Source organism: Oryza glaberrima, chromosome 4, assembly GCF_000147395.1.
Source record: "Oryza glaberrima chromosome 4, OglaRS2, whole genome shotgun sequence".
Classification (NCBI taxonomy): domain Eukaryota; kingdom Viridiplantae; phylum Streptophyta; class Magnoliopsida; order Poales; family Poaceae; genus Oryza; species Oryza glaberrima.
In genome coordinates this window covers 16,858,987-16,877,500 of record NC_068329.1, presented here as the reverse complement: position 1 = coordinate 16,877,500, position 18,514 = coordinate 16,858,987, and the positions used below count along the sequence as shown (strand labels likewise).

The 18,514-nt window shown below is 40.3% G+C and overlaps 2 protein-coding genes across 4 annotated transcripts in view; one reads left to right on the top strand and one right to left on the bottom strand.

The window, feature by feature from the left end:
* Positions 1–6,632, bottom strand: part of LOC127772301 (ethylene-responsive transcription factor ERF113-like) — a 7,554-nt gene extending 922 nt beyond the window's left edge. For 2 of the 3 annotated variants that reach the window (XR_008017350.1, XR_008017351.1), the window contains exons 1-3: positions 5,968–6,632; positions 4,638–5,459; positions 1–152 (exon numbers count right to left, since the gene is read on the bottom strand). The exon at positions 1–152 is cut by the window's left edge. Coding sequence is in view for 1 of the 3 variants with exons in the window: in XM_052298329.1 (XP_052154289.1) it covers positions 4,855–5,459; positions 5,968–6,154 (792 nt within the window). In the remaining 2 variants the exon portion in view is untranslated. Of the gene's footprint in view, positions 153–3,086; positions 5,460–5,967 lie in introns of those variants that run through there. The other variant, XM_052298329.1, reaches the window with a different exon arrangement.
* Positions 6,633–16,590: 9,958 nt separating this feature from the next.
* Positions 16,591–17,879, top strand: LOC127772264 (uncharacterized). The gene is made up of 4 exons (XM_052298281.1): positions 16,591–16,728; positions 16,825–16,931; positions 17,047–17,110; positions 17,714–17,879. Exons 1-4 carry the CDS (start codon positions 16,592–16,594, stop codon positions 17,799–17,801), a joined length of 396 nt encoding a protein of 131 aa, XP_052154241.1. The 5' UTR covers position 16,591; the 3' UTR covers positions 17,802–17,879.
* Positions 17,880–18,514: the final 635 nt, after the last annotated feature.

The following is an 18,514-nucleotide window of genomic DNA, read 5'->3' as shown; positions in this document are numbered from 1 at the left end:
GGATAAACGGGCTCCACGTATCCGCAGGCCTGCTTGGCCGGTGGGCCCGTGCATATAGCTTGGCCCACCTCGAAGCTAGGTGTCCGTCTGTCACTCGCTCGGATACGTATGTAGTAGTAGTCGGCTGCATGCGTCCACACTGTATACAATTCCTGCGTATACATACAAGTATAATTAATACTCCCTCATTTCTAAATATTTTATACCGTTAATTTTTTTAAATATTTAACCGTTTATTTTATTTAAAAATTTTAAGTAATTATTAATTTTTTTATCATTTAATTTATTATTAAATATACTTATATGTATACATGTAGTTTTATATATTTTACAAAAGTTTTAAAACATGTGTTAAAAGATCAATGATGTTAAATATCTAGAAACGGAGGGAAGGGAGTACTACGTATTACTAGTACTAATGGTTACGTATAGTAGTGTTATACAAGTTAGTACAAATATATTCCACTACTGGAGAAGCTAACGTATCTATACTCTCAAGGAAAAAGTAGTGTACGTCTACGCAGCCTGCATGTGTGTTCCTGGGAATTAATTAAAGAAATGAAAGAAATCTAGATCTAATTACCGGTCACCGATTACAAACTCCATAAGTACGTGTATATCTTTTTTCCCCGTGCACACATACCCCCTCCGTCTCAATGGTTTTTCACGTCCCTTTCTAGTTTGACTTTTTTTTTTAACGAAGAAAGTATAGTAGAACTCTAGAAATATAATATTAATTTCTCCAATACTAGATATATAATTTTACGCAATACACATAGTAGCCCTTGTAATTATTTTTCATGCGAGTAGATATCTACGTTCGTACAGAGGTAGGATGTATGTGTGTTCATATAAATAAGGATGCACACGTTTATACTAGTATATGTGTATGTACTGCATTTCGAGGAAAAAAAAGATCAGAAATTAAGAGGCACACGGATCGGACAATAATGAAAAAAAGAAAAAGGTGTAGTGGCAAAGCGAGACGAGATATCTCTCCTATTAAAATTCTATGCATATATGCATATTCTGTCAAAAAAGCGAAGCGAGATCGACACATGCATGCCAAGGGAAAAAAGATCGGTAGAGGTCAAAATATGTGGTTCCTCGAAAGAAAATGACAGGACGAAAAAAGTGACAGTTGTATATATACCGTGTCTATTAAATCAAACACATGCATATATTTCTGCCAATTAATATTTGGCGTACGTGCTTGATCAGAACTAACGTTAATTAGCAGTTAGCACCAAAGTTAATCGAGGATAATAGCTTCGTCCTTTTGAGTTGTTTGTGGTAAAATCCGTTCATTTTAGTTGAGTCACACAGTCACAGGCTTAGCATGGATATTTAAATTTATCTTATAATTAAATAATTTAAATCCATATGATGTGGTACATATCAGGTGAGTGGATTTGGTGGTGAAGATTTTGTGTGTGTGTGTGTGTGTCTGTTTATAATTTATATAGGACATATATATATCCATGGGTAAATGTGTACGTGAGTGTACTCGCGATCGTTTGCCTCTAATATGTAATTATAAGAATGTGAGTAGTAAAATAGCAAACTCTAAAAATACTAGAATAAATGAGTTATCCGTTAAAGATCAGTTACTAAGTTGTGCATGGCTGCAAACCCATATATTGAATTGCAATCTCATTTAGCTTGTATGAAACCAGAGGCCTAGAGCACACAAATTTTGACAATTTAACCCTTTGCAAAAACTATTTTTACAAATGAATCACTGCCAAAACTTATTTCAAATCTGACCCTTTTGCTCAACGCCAAATCATGTGGCGCTGAACTTAGACACCTCAGCGCCACGTCAGCTGGCGCTGAATGTTGTGCCACGACGGATGGGAGACTAAATCAGTGTGCCAACGTACATTCAGCGCCATACTATTTGGTGTTGAGGTGTCTAAATTCAGCGCCACATGATTTGGCGTTGAGCAAAAGGGTCAGATTTGAAATAAGTTTTGACAGCGGTTCATTTGTAAAAATAGTTTTTGCAAAGGGTTAAATTGTCAAAATTTGTGCCTAGAGCACCCAAAAACTTCATATTATTCTGACCCGGAACGTTATGTACATATATTACCCCTACTTTTAAATATATAACATTGTTACTTTTTACATATATTTCACCATTCGTTTTATTTAAAAAGAAAAGTTGTATGTAAATATAAAAATATGGTTATGCTTTATATCAAAATAAATGATAAATGATAAAATGTATGGTTAAAAAATTAAGAGCATCATAAATTCAAAGTGGAGGGAGCACTAAATTGTATCCAATTAAATTACACTTGAAACTTCTTATATTAACTAATGTTGCATACATATATACTTCGATATGTTTCTAAATTTCACTTGAAAATCACTCTAACCTAATTCTCAAGTGACTTTGAAACATGCCAATACAATTAAGAGAGAACATTCTCCAATTAAGTTAGGTACTCTTGGCTAGTTAGGCAGAGAGCTAGACCAGCTGAGATGATGATGAGAGAAGCGTCTTATCCTCTCTATCAAAGGACGATGACACGATCGATCACACACAAGTTAGGTGCCAATCACACACAAGTAATCAAGCATAGCGCACACGTGTAAGACCATCCATCTCAACAACACGATACTTTCATAGTACACAATATACAATAGTGCGCCTAAAAAGCTAGTACTAGAGATAATTAGGCATGCATGGGACTCGTTTTCTTTAATTTTTTTTCTCTGTTTCGATAAATGATATGTGTTGAAAATCAAAACAGGCATGAGTCATGCCTAACACGAAAGCTAGCTTGCTTGCTGCTGGCACTTTCTGCTCGAGTTCGATCGGCCGCTAGCTGCCAGGTAGCAGTAGCATTTGGCAAAAAGAAAAAAAAATGTGCGTGTCAAATTTTGATACTTGTTCCCATCATGAAAGTAAAGGAGAGAAAAAGGGCAAACACACCACAGCACCATCAATCACACCCAGTGTGAACAAACTAAAAGACAGGTAATAAATTAAATAAACCTAGTTAATTGGAATAGTTATATATATAATAAGTTTCATGCAACCAATGGTAGAGAAAATTAAGAAAGAGATACGTACCTAATGGAAACAAATCATGTATAATGATGATCTCTGTTACATCAAGACACTTGTACATGGATCTGTCTCTTTGGTTCTCATCACAAGCTAGCTATAGAGAAAAAGACACACATGTATCTACAAATGCTAGTGTGGTTGTAATTTTTGTCACTCATATATGTAGCTGGATAGATGGGTGGACAGATGTACTGGTATATAAAAATGCGTAAATACAAAAAAATGCAGTTGAATGCATTTGATTTGGCATTGAATTGGTGCATGCATCGCCCATATATATTAGCTTCTAGATGCACGGGATGGGGATGATACTTGCATGATAGAGGTTCTCTCCTTATTTCGTATCATCACATGCCGGCAAGTTGATCGAATAAATCTCGACACATGGCACCAAATCACAAATCTACATATTTTATGATTTACACTAGAAACTTTGAGATCATTACGCCACACCTCTGACTATAATTAACTCAAGATCTACGTGGCATATGCATGTTCATGTCATTAAAAACCTGAAGCTAGCTATAAGCATTTTTATGATATAAGACATATGTAGATATATATATGTGGCTATAGTGCTTTGGGGATGGAATATGTATGTTGCTTATGTACAAAAGCGTTTGAAAAAAAAAAAAGAAATGGATGACTTCATGCTATTTTAATTTCTTACAACTGAATAATTATTAGGTATGTGGATAATCTTCATCACCTCAAAGCATCATTGCAAAAGTAAAATGTCCTCACCAAACTGCAGCTTTTTTCTGGTTTTCTCTAGATTCTTGTTACGGTTCCAACTTTAATTTTTCTAAAAGTACATCTTGTTCTGAGTTTGAAATATGCTACATGCATTAAAGGCATCCATACCACTATGACACATGCTTAAATATCATTACAGTGGAGAATGAGATTGGAGGATTAAGTAGATGATAAATCGATAGAACAGATGCCAATATTGCAACCATGATAAAAGTATCTAAACAAAAAAGTCAAATCTTTTAATAAGAAGAGAAGCTGATGGAGAAGATTCCCCCTTATTTTTTTCCAAAGGTTGTTAAATTTGATTGATACCCATCATGCATGCTACCAAACAACAAAATGTTATTCCTAAAGGTATACTGAAATCCATTTATGGTATCCTTTGGACATTTCCAATGTCTGCCAAAGAGATCATCAGTGAAGAAGAAGCTTCCACTACAATCCAAAGATGTAGACAAAGAGGTGGTAATCATTCAGATTTTTTTTTAAAAAAAAGACATCATGTTTCATCTTAAAGAAGGGTAATGTTTAACCAATAATTAAATAAGAATCCTCTCTCTTTGCTTTACTTGGACTAATTTTGCACAATTAGTTCACACTTGAACAAAAGGAGGGAAACAACAAACTAAAAATCACCAGCTAATTAACCTAGCTAATTAATTAAGTACCTCCAAGAAAATAAAAATGAACAAAAGAAGATAATTTTCAGAGAAAAAATAAACAAAAGGTGATCAAAAGAAAAATTAATGTCCATGTAATTAATTAACCCGCAAAAATCACCAATTAACCACTTAGCACTTACCCCTCCATGCATATTGCATGCATTTTCATCTCCTTGATCGTGCAGAGTAAAGAGCAGATCAGCTAAACATTCTTCTCGATCCATATCACTTGATCTCTTTCTGTCCACGCGCCGAGGCCGAAGATGTAATCCATTTCCATTGCTTAAAAAAAATAACTTGACCTCTTCCTCTCAAATGCATGGCATATTCATGCATCGATCGATCCATCCAGTGACGTCACGACGACGAATCCTTCTTCTTGCGCTCCGAGCCGCCGTACGGCCATGCACCGGGCGACGACGCCGCCGCGGTCGCCGAGCCGGAGCCCGACGATGGCATTGGCGACGGCGGGCCGGCCCGGATGAGCTGCTGCGTCGAGAAGTCGAGTATCTGCGGCGCCGACGAGGACGACACCGTCGACGACGACATCGTCGCGGCGCCGCCGAACGGCATGTAACTGCCGCCGACGCCGCCCTGCAGCAGCTGCGCGTACCGCATGAGGTCCGGGTACGGCACGACCGTCTGCTGCTGCCGCGGCGGGGGGCATGCCCCCGCCGCCGGCGACGACGAGGGGTAGTAGCCGCCACCGTGGGTGGCGGCGGGGGGGATGCCACGGGTGACGAGGAAGCCGAGGTCGGTGCGGCCCTGGACGCGCTCGGGGAAGTTGAGCTTGGCCTTGGTCCCCTTGAACCGGAGCGCCGCCTCGTCGTAGGCGATGGCGGCGTCCTCCGCCGTGTCGAACGTCCCCAGCCACACCCTCGCCGCCTTCTTCGGGTCCCTTATCTCCGCCGCCCACTTCCCCCATGGCCGCTGTCGAACACCTCTGTAGTGCCGCCTCCTCCCTGCACCCACCAAAACACACTAAGCTAATTAATTCCCACTAATTAATCCCATAATAATAATAATAATACTGCAACTTGCTAATTAATCCGTGACTAATTCGGACTCCCCCTTCGATCGTCAGGGATAACGTAATACGGTGTGTGCATAAAATACTCACATGGCGCTATTAATTTAGCGTATCTTCCGGCACGAAATAGGCAACGATTTGGGAGTTAATTAACTTATTAACCCTCGTTTGGTTCAACTAATTAATTAATTATGGATCAATTACCGCTAATTAAGCATGCATTGCAAGCTTCGAAGCTACTTAACCCGGTAATTAGCTAGCTAGAGCCATGGGGATTAACGTAGGACGAGGACGACGGCGGCGTGGGCGTTGGCGTTGGCGGATGCGAAGCTTCCAAATTATGGCGCGCTCGCGCGTGCCATGCTTTCGCAATCGGGGCGTGGCACGCGGCGCGGTGAGAGAGAGGAATTTACTTGTGCGGTGAATGGATCAGCTGGTACCTTGCTCTTCGGCAGCGGCGGCGGCGGCGGCGAGCTGGTCGGACGGCGAGGAGGCGGCGGCGGCGGCGGTCGGGTAGAAGGAAGAAGCCTGCTGCGGGTGGGCGGCGGCGGAGGCGGAGGAGGATGGGTGGTGGGGGAGGTGCAGGTCGGGGGCGGCGCGGATGACGTGGGCTAGCGCGGTGACCATGGCGGAGGCGTCGTGGTCGGCGCGCGCCGCGTAGTAGTACTGCGCGTACGTCTCCGGCGCCGGAGCTGCTCCTGCTCCGCCGCCGCTGACGACGACCGCGGCGAGCTCCTCCTCGTCCTGCTGCTCCTGCTTTGCTGGTGGTGGCGGAGGCGGTGGCTGGTCTTCTTCCTCCTCCTCGCCGGCCGGTAGGGGCCTCTTGCCATGCCTGACCCGTGGATCCACCTTACTCAACCTCCCTCCCTCTCGATCGATCTCCCCAGTCTCCGGCCGCCGGCGAGGATGCTGCGTCGACGACGACGGGATCGATCGATCGAGCTATCTATGAAGCTTTGGAGGGCGGCGCCGGCGACGATGAGGACAATGTAAACTGATAAGAACAGCCAGAGAGAGACAGAGAGAGGAGGAGGAGGAGATGAGGTCGATGGCTTTATGAGAGATGGCTTTATTATGGGCCAAGGGAAAAAAAAGTCTAACCAGTTGCATATGTGTTTTGGCTAGGCCACCGTGTAACGTATTTTGGCTGTATATGTGTATTTTTAAAAAAATCTTTTTGGGGTTTTGCTTTTGGAGGAGGTAGCTCTGGGTATTTCCAAGGTATCACTCTATGAGGATCAAGCTCCTCTAGTTTTGAAGTCACGTGACTTTAATTTTGTCACTGACGTGTAAGCCTAATAAATCACTGACCCATATGTCAGTGATGAAAACACAGTGCGTTTGAAGACAGAAGGTAGAGGGATCTCAATTCTACTTTTGTGATAACACCTTCTCCAATACTCTCCCCTTTCCTTGTTCGTTTCTAGTGGCTGGTGTATCGGTGCCTCCCTTTCATAGCCTTCTCTATCGCTAACTCTATATCATATTTCTCCATTGGTTAGCCTTTTCCTATATCTCGTTTCTTTCCTTGATTCTTCAACTCTAAGAACCATCATCTCCCTTATAATGCCTGTAGCAATGTTTTTTTTAAGCTCCGTGTTCACCTCTTGAGACTACCAGCAAGGAGACTTCTTGGTAGGAGTCTCCTTCCATAGATTTTCTTCGCCGCCTAACCTACTTCAATGTCTTCTCATCCCCGCGAGAGCAAAACCAAGGACATGTGGGGCAATGGGCTATATGACTAAGTAAAAGGGCTAATCGTCATGAGCGAGATGGGATCCTATTTTACTACCCAAAATGTTTTATCTCCCTACTTGTGACTTGACATGTGGTGTAACCATTTTCAACCATTAGATCTGTGATGGAATGAATAGCGGTAACATAAATATACTAGTACTAAAAGTTACACACGAATGTAGGTGGATAAAAAGCTTAGGCCCGTTTGACCAACTCGGCTCAGCTCAGCTTGAAAGCCAAATGAGCTAAGCTCAAGCCTCTTTCGTAGCTCGTTTGTGAAACGAACCGAGCCCGAGCTGACCTGCAAACCACTCATCATTTGGCTCGTGAGTAGGGGCTTATATGTACTTATACAAATAATCGATATAACTTAAAATTGATAAAATTACTTGTGTCTTGTAGCTGATTAGTACATCGCTCATTACTAAAAAAATAAATAATTATAAATATGAGTACTTGTACTCACTCTAGAACTTGAGCTGCCAATGAACAAATTCTGCCAAGAAACCTTATCAACTAAAGTACCGTCGGTTCGTAGAGATTGAAGTTCTTTTGTGTATGCTTGAGAATAGGATTTCAACGTTGCACGATTCATTCGGTCGAATTTTCACGTGCAATTAATTGGCCTGCATTGTTTGCATGTGACATAATGCACACAACTCGAAGGCTTTAACTAAGCATGTGCCTAATATGGAAAGAGCTATAGTTTTTCGGCTCAGGTATCAAACAGTTCAAGTTGGACACTCCAACCATTAATTTAGGCCACTATATATTCTTAACTATGCTAGAGGCATTCAGCAACTCTAATATTTTTTTTCGGAGGATAGCAACTCAAGTTTAATTATGATTAACAGGCTATAGCTATAGCTTAGCTTCAACATCTGCGTGCCTTTTTTCTTCCTTACAAGAATTAGCAGGCTAGCATTTCAGGGAGCGTGCTTAAGTCTAAAAACGCAGCGGTTGTTATGGATTGTATTGTTTGGTTTTTATTGGGTGGGAAATATATATTTCCTTGCCTATTTTTATGTATACAGTGTTTGACTTTGTCATGTTCTTTTGAATTAAAATTTGACTATAATTTTTCTTGTAATATATTATTATTGGACTAGATATCCTACCATATTAAAATATATATTGAAGTACACACTACTTAAAAAACCATTTTTCCAAACGGCCAAAAACTATTTTTGTGTGCGGTTGAGCCGCCTGTCTGTCCGAAAATATCTGCAAAAATATCTATCTTTCCATGCGGGTGACGTACTTGCATACGCGTGCAGATGCATATGTCGTCCGCACGCAAAAATAAAAATCCAGTCCACCGTTGGGCTCCTCTCACCGCCACTGACGGATCCGTGTGGATCCGGGTAGGGGACAGCCTCGCCACTACCGCTGTTGCCCCTCGCCTCCTCCACCGGGCGGAGGAGGGCCGTCCCTCGTGTGTCAACGGCCAGGGTGGCCGGGCGCCGCCACTAGCCGCTACCGCTCGAGTTTGTCGTAGCCACCCGCCGCCGACCATTGAGAGAGAGAGGAGTGGAGGAGAGGAAGAATTAATATGAGAGGAGGTGAGAGAAGAGGAGAGGAGATAAGGATGATGAGTTGGAAAAAAGATGAGGTAAGTCAGAATTCTAGACAGACTTTTAAGAGGTCTATATTAGAAAATATATTTATTTTCGCATACTGTTGCTTCTTAAGAGGTTCTTATATGAAAATAGATTTTTGCATGCAGGCCTCTCAAAGAGTTGTGTACAAAAATCAAGGTCGATTTTTTTCAGGCATGATTAGTTTGGTCCAACAGCAATCTATAGGGACCTTTCTATAGAAAAATGTTTTATGTAATAGTGATAGAGTAGTACAAAATCTTGTGGCGTCCAGGTGAACCTATATTAGAGTGTGAATGATCACTGCCAAACATGAAAAATATATGCCATACACACAAGATTCCATGAGCCAATGTAACCAGCTAGCCAAACTGGATATAATTAAGGCCCCTTCTCTCAAAACACTATACTCTCTCCCTAGATTGTAATTAAGAACAATATATAGTAGGATTTAGAGATCAATACAATCAGGTGGAAATTAGAGAAATTCATATTTTTTTCTCTGTCACTGGGCCGTTGCTATATTTTAAAATGAAAGAAGTAATTCAAATAGCTGTTATGGGATTTATACTCTTAATTTGTTCCGTCTCGATCGATAGCCGAAAATTTGTATATATCGATGGATCACTGGTGGAGAAACCATCTTTGGTCAGTTGGCCGAAATCCACAATAGTCCCGGTTCCACTAAAAACCAGGATTAAAAATGATCTTTAGTCCCGGTTGGTGGCTATAGTGGGCATATTTGATCTTGAGTTCCGGTTGGTTCTAAACCTGTCAGGCCTTGTCAGGTCCTCCGGGATCTTTAGTCCCGATTGGTTAAGATCCTAACTTTACTCCCGGTTGGTGTTATAAGATCTTTAGTCCCGGTTGATACCACCAACCAGGACTAAAATTCAACGCTTAATATATAATCCTTCTTCCCTATCCTCTCCTCCACAACCGCCTCGCACTTATCCTCTCAGATCGATCTCCCTCTCCTCCTCCCCCTCCGCCTCCTCCCCTTCCTCCTCCCATCCCCAGCCCTCTCCTCCCTCCGTCCTCCCTTCCCATCCGCTTAGATCGATCTCCCTCTCCTCCTCCCCTCCTCCCTTCCCATCCGCTCAGATCGATCTCCCTCTCCTCCTCCCCTCCTCCCTTCCCATCCGCTCAGATCGATCTCCCTCTCCTCCTCCCCTCCTCCCTCTCAGATCGATCTCTCTCCTCCTCCTCCTCCGCCTCCTCCCCCTCCTCCCTTCCCATGCAGCAGGCGGCCGGCTGGGCCGCGCACGGGCCCAGTGGCGAGCAGCGGCAGGCGGCAGCCGCTGCCGGCATCTTTTTTTTTTTTACAATTTGTGATTCACTAAGATGTATAATTTTGTGATTTGTTGCATGATCTGAGATGTATAATCTGTGATGTATTTGGTTTGTGTGTAATTTTTTTAAGATTTGTGATGTGAATGTTTTGGGATGTTACTTTGATTTGAGGTTTGATTTGGGGATATGTATCCCACTTGATTTGGGAGAAAATACAGGGATTAAACTCTAGCTAAAAAACAATGAAAAAAAAGAGACCTTTAGTCCCGGCACCAACCGGGACTAAAGATAGATCTTTAGTCCCGGTTATTTCAACCGGTCTTTAGTCCCGGATTCATAGTCCCAGTTGAAAAACCGGGACTAAAAGAAGTTACTAACTGGGAGTATAAATGGTTTCTCCACCAGTGAATCGTGCATATATATTACTACCATGTAGGCATGTACTACTAGTATGCGCTAGATCTCGAGGCACGCACTTATACGTACGTACGAAGCATGCATGGTCCTAATATACCCTGACGTGCTTGCCGGCCGGCCATCGGTTTTTGATCGATTTTGTTTACTTTTCTATGGTCTCTTTGTAGGGGCATATATATGGTATATAGATATGTAGTTCATGATATAGTAAAGCTTAACTCTGTGTAAGCTAGCTAGTACTAAGCTTATTAACTTTTTTAAAAAAACTGTTAGTAAAAAAAATTGCAATATAAGTGTAATTTTAGGAGTGGGAGAGAAAAATAGTTACAGCTTAGGTGTCCCATATTAAATGAGGATGGTAGGAAGTTATAAGGCTGATTGAGAGTAATATGAGGACTCAGATGTTATTGATGAGATAAAATTGTATTGATGGTACACAAACTTGTTAGGTGGGTTTAATTTAGTATATAAACTTGTAAAATGCTCGTTTCAGTACACGAACTTGTCTAGTTCGTGCGAACGAGGATCAAAATAACTTGGCAATGTCAATTTTATGAAGTTGATGTTGATTAGGATGCGACGTGTATACCTGTAGCGAGTATGCATAAGACATGCAATATTTATAAATTTAGTCTCTACTTTATCCTTCATCATTGAGATGATGAATTTTATATGTTTCTAACCCTTATATCAGTGCTTGATATTTTTAATCTTTTTCTACTATTACTAAATCCTATTCTATATTTTATTGAATATGTGTATGTCTAGTGGCAACCTTCTCATATATATATATTTACATAGCATCCTAATCAGCCCCTAAATCAATAGGATTAGTCATATAGTGTCTTTTTGACTTCCCCGCACGCACCACACAAGTTTGTGCACCAAAACGAGTATTTTAAAAGTTTGTGCACTAGATTGCACACACCTGATAAGTTCGTGTACCGACGATGCAATTTACTCTAAAATTTAAATGTATAATTGTATTTATTTTGAGACGGATACCGTAAGTATTTTGTTGTGTGCGTGTGTCCACATCTCACTCTCCTTTATCTCAAATGTTCGCCAAGCTAGTGAGAGAGGATGGGATTAATTAAGCATCGTAGCTAGTGCTAGCTAGCTAGAGCTTCATCAAGAGGATAAGTTAAAAGTGGTTTGAATAATTAACCACATCCAGACCATGCATGATAAGTAGTATATCGATTTACTGACGTGATCTCCTCCTTGGTACGTAACCCAACGTTAAATAAACGAAAGAAACACGCGTTGATTGGACCGTAATTATCCCCGATCATCTTTGATCCAAAGTACGACGACCAAGTTAATTTTAACTCACATATGATCGATGTCCACGGACACACTAATTAATCAAGCTCGCAGAGAAAGTCCAAACCAGTAATTAATTAAGCTGAAAGAACTAATACCCTATTTAGATAGGACTAAAATTTTTAAGTCTCTACCGCATCGGATATTTGAACACTAATTATAAATATTAAACGTAGACTATTAATAAAACCCATCCATAATCTTGGACTAATTCGTGAGACGAATCTATTGAGTCTAATTAATCCACAATTAGCCTATGTGATGCTACAGTAAACATTCTCTATTTATGGATTAATTAGGCTTAAAAAAGTTATCTCGCAAATTAGCTTTCATTTATGTAATTAGTTTTGTAAGCAATTTATATTTAATATTCTAAATTAGTGTCTAAATACATATACTAAAGTTACTCCCTCCGTCCCAAAATAAGTGCAGTTTTACACTATTCACGTTCAACGTTTGATCGTTCGTCTTACTAGAAAATTTTTTATGATTAGTATTTTTATTGCTATTAGATGATAAAACCTGAATAGTAATTCATGTGTGACTAAATATTTTTAAATTTTTTATAAATTTTTTAAATAAGACGGACGGTCAAATATTGGGCACGGATATTCACGGCTGCACTTATTTTGAGACGGAGATAGCAAGTCCCTGATCCAAACACTACCTAATACGAGAGTGTGCATGTGGTGTGTGTGGGGGCGATCGAGTTTGAGGGTCAAACAATCGGCCCCGGAATTCAACGCGTCCGCCGTATCCCGATGGATGGATGGGAACAAGTCGTCGTCGGCCGTATTCGCCGTTGAAAAACCGGGTCGATCTCTCTGTCGATTCCATCCATCCCGGCCGGTGGTCGATGATCGAGACGCCGCCGGAGATGGAGGTAAACCGTATATATGTGTCCCTCACAGCTATATACGGTTGTCTCCCATCCGGTACCGATATACTTCCTCCATCCCAAAATATTTGACGTTTTGACTTTTTTAAAAATATTTAACCGTTCATTTAAGTAATTGTTAATTCTTTTCGTATCATTTGATTTATTGTTAAATATACTATACATATAGTTTTACATATTTCATAAAAATTTTTAAATAAGACGAACGGTCAAACATGTTTAAAAAAATCAACGGTGTTAAATATTTAGGAAAGGAGGGAGTATATATAGAGGGCGACACCCCGCATGCAGCAGGCAAATCTTGGTCAAATTCCTTTGCCTTCATCCAACGGCGCATATCTCTCCATTCCCAAATGGCGTATCCTCAAATACTACTCTCCCGGAAGATTTCAATTAATTGTTTATTTATCGTCCGGGTCCACTAATTGGTTTGTATTTTGCTATTTTTATTTGCCAGCTCGACGTGGCAACCGGTTAAAGATGATGTCGTACGTTGCGCCTATTTCCTCTTCTATGCCTGAGTTCTTTATCTCTACTTTCTCAACCAACCTCTCTCGTTTTCCACGACACGTTTTTCAAACTGCTAAACGGTGCATTTTTTATAAAAAAAATTATATGAAAGTTACTTTAAAAATTATTTTAACTAATACTTAATTAATTATGCACTAAACGTGGTGGTGTTTGAATCTCCTGAATATAAAGATTAAATATTTTACGTAAAACGAGGTGGTAATAATGTGTGATTAATTGAGTTTTAATTATTATAAACTTGAAAAATCGATTAATTGTATATTTTAGAACAACTTTCACATAGAAAGTGTTTTCGCACGAAACGCACTGTTTATTAGTTTGAAAAGCGTGCTATGAGTATCCAAAAGTTTATCCAACTTTTGTTGGAGAAAAGAACAGGGCAAGATGAGAACAGAAAGATCATTTCTCATCCATATTGCTGACTTGGCTAGTTAAAATGGCAAAACAGAAATAATTTAGTACACTCAGTTGGCAAATAATCCAAGCCACCTTCTTTCTAAGCTATCCTCCTCTGCAACTCACAACTTGGAGCTTCTTCGGTCTAAGGGAAAAGCAAATGATTTGGATTTATAAGGATTAATTCTTATAAGTGTCATTCAATTTGTAAGAATAAGGTACAGGAAAACTAAAGAAAAATTTCCTTTCATACAAGTTGCCAAGAGAAAACAAAGAAAATTACTTGTCCACTCAGGGCTCATTCAGAGCACAGGTTAGAAAAAACACAGGAACAGAAAAGAAAAAAAAAGTAGAAACATGATAGGGTTGCACGTGAGAAATGAGAATTAGAAAACAGAGGATTTTTTTTTTAGGATTGGATATTAGGACGCAAGAATAGAAAATAGAGGATTAGAATATATGATTCCATCCTGTGGCAGCTAATAATGAAAAAAAAAGTGGTTAGAGTGGATGTTTGGAATTCTTTGAAACTCCTGTGTTTTTATTGGAATGCTACAATATTCCTTGAAAATTCCTTTTGGGTGATTCCTACAAACCAAACTCATGAACAATAGATAATCCAAAGGAATCATGAGTCGTAGAAAAAATTCACGTAAACCCTTCGATCCGGACAAGCCTTCAAATCTCTTGGAGGAAAACTCTATCGATTAATGTGTAAATGCATTCGTATTTCTCCATTTTCTTTTATTATGATAGAAGAGCTCTGTACTCCAATGTGAACTGTAGTGACATCTGCTAGGAAAAAGTTATGGACTTATGACCCCATGCACTCTGTTTAATTTGCCCTGTACTCGTCCTATAACCCCCACCCCCCCTATAACCCCCCCGCCCCCCCCCCCCCCCCCCCCCAAAAAAAAAATGCAGACGAATTAGTGAGCAGTTGAACTGCCCAGTGTTGGTATAGCTCAGTTTTTGTGTGTCAACAGTCTGCGCCCAAAACTGACATAGGCTATGTTTAGTTCACACTAAAATTAGAAGTTTAGTTAAAATTGAAACGATATAATAGAAAAATTAAAAGTTTATGTGTATAGAAAAGTTTTGATATGATGAAAAAGTTAAAAGTTTAAAAAAAAATTGAAACTAAACTCGGCCACAGACAGACACAGGAAAACAAACGCATATCAGACGCCGCCGGCGACAGGCACATCACCGTGTGCACGCCGGCGGCCAGTCAAATTTAGAGGCTGATCGACCAGCTACAAGGTCAGCAGAAATCAAGCATCGCCGTCAATCACAATCACTTTCTCTGCTGGGATATTACTAGCTTCGATTCGAGGGAGCATGTGTGTTAACCTCTCATGAACGTACAGGAGTAGTACTCCATCTATCTCATAATATAAGGAATTTTGAATTTTTATTTATACTGTTTGACCACTTATCTTATTTAAAAAATTTATGCAAATATGAAAAACGAAAAATTGTGCTTAAAATACTTTGGATAATAAAATAAGTTAAAAAATAAATAATAATTTTAAATTTTTTTTAATAAAACGAATGGTCAAACAATACAAATAAAAAATCAAAATCCCTTATATTATAAAACGGGGGGAGTAGCATATTTTTTCTAGTCAAACGTACTATATACATTGCGTCCCTGTAAACCCCGATTGCGATCGTTCCGTGTGGATCATTAACGCAGCGTGTTCATTGGGTCAAGATTATTCGTGTGTGTTTCAAACGATTATTGGGCCTTGCTAGCTCTAGCATTGACTGCTAGCACCAACATACTCTTTCTTGCTAGATATGCTACGTACACAGGTCTTTAGTTTCAAACTGTTTCTTCAAACTTTTAACTTTTACATCACATCAAAACTTTTCTACACACATAAACTTTTAACTTTTCCGTCACATTGTTCCAATTTCAACCAAACTTTTAATTTTAGCGTGAACTAAACACACCCAGAGTGTGATAGCTTTCATGGAGGTCATTGCTAAAATCTAAGAGGTTTTGATGTGTGCGAACACAATTTAAAAATAAAAAAGGATTATATCATTATATATCATATAATTTTATATGACTATCGTTCATGTACTAATTATTCCAGAGTTTTAGAACACAACGATATTATCATTTGCAACGTTAGGAAAATAATTTATCAATAAGCCAAAATATCCAAACAGAGCCTAACACATATTAATCTCTCTAAACGTCGTGGGAGTGCTGGAAAATTAGGGCGCCACATCATCGGTTTTTTTCCAAAAAAACACCCCGTTATTCCGGCTAATCGCGTTCGAACCCCGTTCTTCCGGTTAATCACATCCGAGTTTCACCTACCATGGCGCCGTTCGATGCTGCATTGGGATCGATCCAGTCGTCCACCTGGCCTACGGTGCCGGCTCTTCCACCACCATCAGATCGACGAGAGGACAACAGACGGTCAAGATCTTCCCAACATATCCCCACACAACCAAAACCCTAGCAGCGGTTGCGGCCCGCTTGCATATGGCCTCATCCGCCGCCACGCTGCCGTAGCCCTCTCGCGGGCGGATGGCGACGCATCGGCGCACGCCGCCGGCTCTCCGCCTCGTGCAACGGAGTGAGGGCATGGCGTGCGTGCCCTTTCTTTCCCTCCCCTTCTCTTCTTCCCACTCTTCTCGCGCCCTCGCAGGTTTTTCCCTCCATCGTCGTCGGCCCATCGATGGCAGTTCGTCCCACATCGATTGCCATAGGGGCATCATCAATACTTCCTCCGTTTCACAATGTAAGTCATTCTAGCATTTCCCACATTTATATTAATGTTAATGAATCTAGATAGATGTGAAACGGAGGGAGTACATAGCATCATCTCGACGGTCTACGAGCTTGAGATGTGGTGTTTCCCCATCTCATGCGAATCATTTGAGCCTTCCGGATCCCAACTCCTGAACCGTCCAAGGCGTATCCGTCTCCATCGTCAGGCGCTGCTGTTGTTTAGACAAGCTGATCTACCGTCTCTCCTTTCAAGGTGAACACCTATGCCCACTCTTCCCTTCCAACCCCGTTTCTTCTACTTCACCCTCACTCCATCATTCCCCATTTGCATGAATACCATTTTGTTCAGTTACATAGTTCAAGTCGTCATTCATTACTTCGACAAACAGTTTGCCGAGTTCATCAACTCAGCTGCTGGGGCCATCACCGTCTCCTACATCATGCAGCTACTGACTGGTACCATTTTTATCCATCATTAAATAAAAATCTGGATCGATCTATGAATATCCCCTGATCCCAATTTTGCATCTTAATATTGAATCAGCAATTTATTTTCTAAACTTGGCTGCAGGGAGGATATGCATAATGTGCTTTTTAAAGAGGGACAATGTTCTAGGTGTTTGCAAAGAGCACGTGTGAGGGCACAAATCCATACTAAGGCAGATCGCCAACTTATACTGTCAGGACATATGTGTTTTGGTTCTGTTGCTGCTTTCAAATTTATTGGTTAACTGAACTTAAAGCTGTTTTGATAATACTTCACTATTGTTTGACATATTGTATTTTCCTACATGGAAGCAATTGTACGAACTAGCCGACTGATATGTTCTATTTTTCAAATTCAGCATCGAAATAAAAATTTGTTACTTAATTAGTTTTCTCAAATATGTAGAGTAAATTACCCCATAGCTAAAGTTTTCCAGTCCAACCATATGCCCATCCATTTTCTTCTCTTAAATGCGGAAAACACTTTTACTAGCACTAGCACCTCAAAATTTGAGCAAGAAAAAGTTATTTTGGCATCGCAACTACGTGGTTGTTCCTTTCACCCTACTATTGATAACTTGATATGACAGAGAGATAACAGAGCTCCCAAAAGGTGTTGTAATTTTGACTGAATGTAGGATAACTGTAGTATACTTTCCTATGGGATTGTAAAATTCATTGCTTAATTTGTCAACCTTCAAACCATTGTCATCAGGAAGCATAGACTAATCTTCTTTCTTTTACTGTTGTAGGACTACTTGGGAGGGAGTTTTCAGCAGTAATATATGCAACACAAAGTATATCCAATATACTTTCCATCAGTGGGGAAGAGTAGTTTAGATGTTGGGTGAGTGCATTTCATGCTGGAGTGTACCGGTGTAAAATGTGCTGAAATTATTTCGTAACTAATAAAGCAAATTTACAACCTTCTGTTTTGTATACAGGTTGATGGTAATTAGTAAGCCTCTGTGACGTGTTGTGGCTGTTATGCTTAATTCAATGTTTAGTTTGTAGTTCTCTTGGACCATAGAGCAATTATATATTAATTGTTCAATGACATTATCGACCGGCGCAGCGTAGCGCGCCACTATTTCTAGTGACTTTCTATGACTCAAAAGCTAGTTGATTTATGGAGCACCATTATCAGGTTACCTGTTCGTATTGGCCTCTTTTAGCGGTATTTTTCAGATAATGGATAAACTGGCCGTTGGATCAAAGGTACATTATTATACATGTTCCACGGTATTCGACGTCTCTCTCTTCGGTTAGTAGTTCTAGAGTCCATCCTCCAAAAAGACCGTCTGCGATTATCTGCTGCTAGCACTGCTGGCATTGAGGTTTCCCCACCTCACCCTCCCTCGCAATAGAAGTTTTTTCCTTCTCAATAGCTAACCTTTTTGTTTGCACTTTTTTGGGTTTTTTTTTCCTTGTCCCCTGGCTATGTCCTCATAACCTTTTGCATTGTGTAACTAAACTTTGCTTTCTTCTTCTAATATATTGACATGTAATTCTTTTGCACGTTCGTAAAAAAAACTCATGTTTCGCAATAATGG

Excerpts from the sequence above, each read along its gene's own strand:
- LOC127772264 (XM_052298281.1), top strand. The coding sequence starts at position 16,592 with ATGTGGTGTTTCCCCATCTCATGCGAATCATTTGAGCCTTCCGGATCC. Across the intron at positions 16,729-16,824 it reads CTACCGTCTCTCCTTTCAAG|TTACATAGTTCAAGTCGTCA; the intron begins GTGAACACCTAT and ends CATTTTGTTCAG. Across the intron at positions 17,111-17,713 it reads GGTGTTTGCAAAGAGCACGT|GACTACTTGGGAGGGAGTTT; the intron begins GTGAGGGCACAA and ends TTACTGTTGTAG.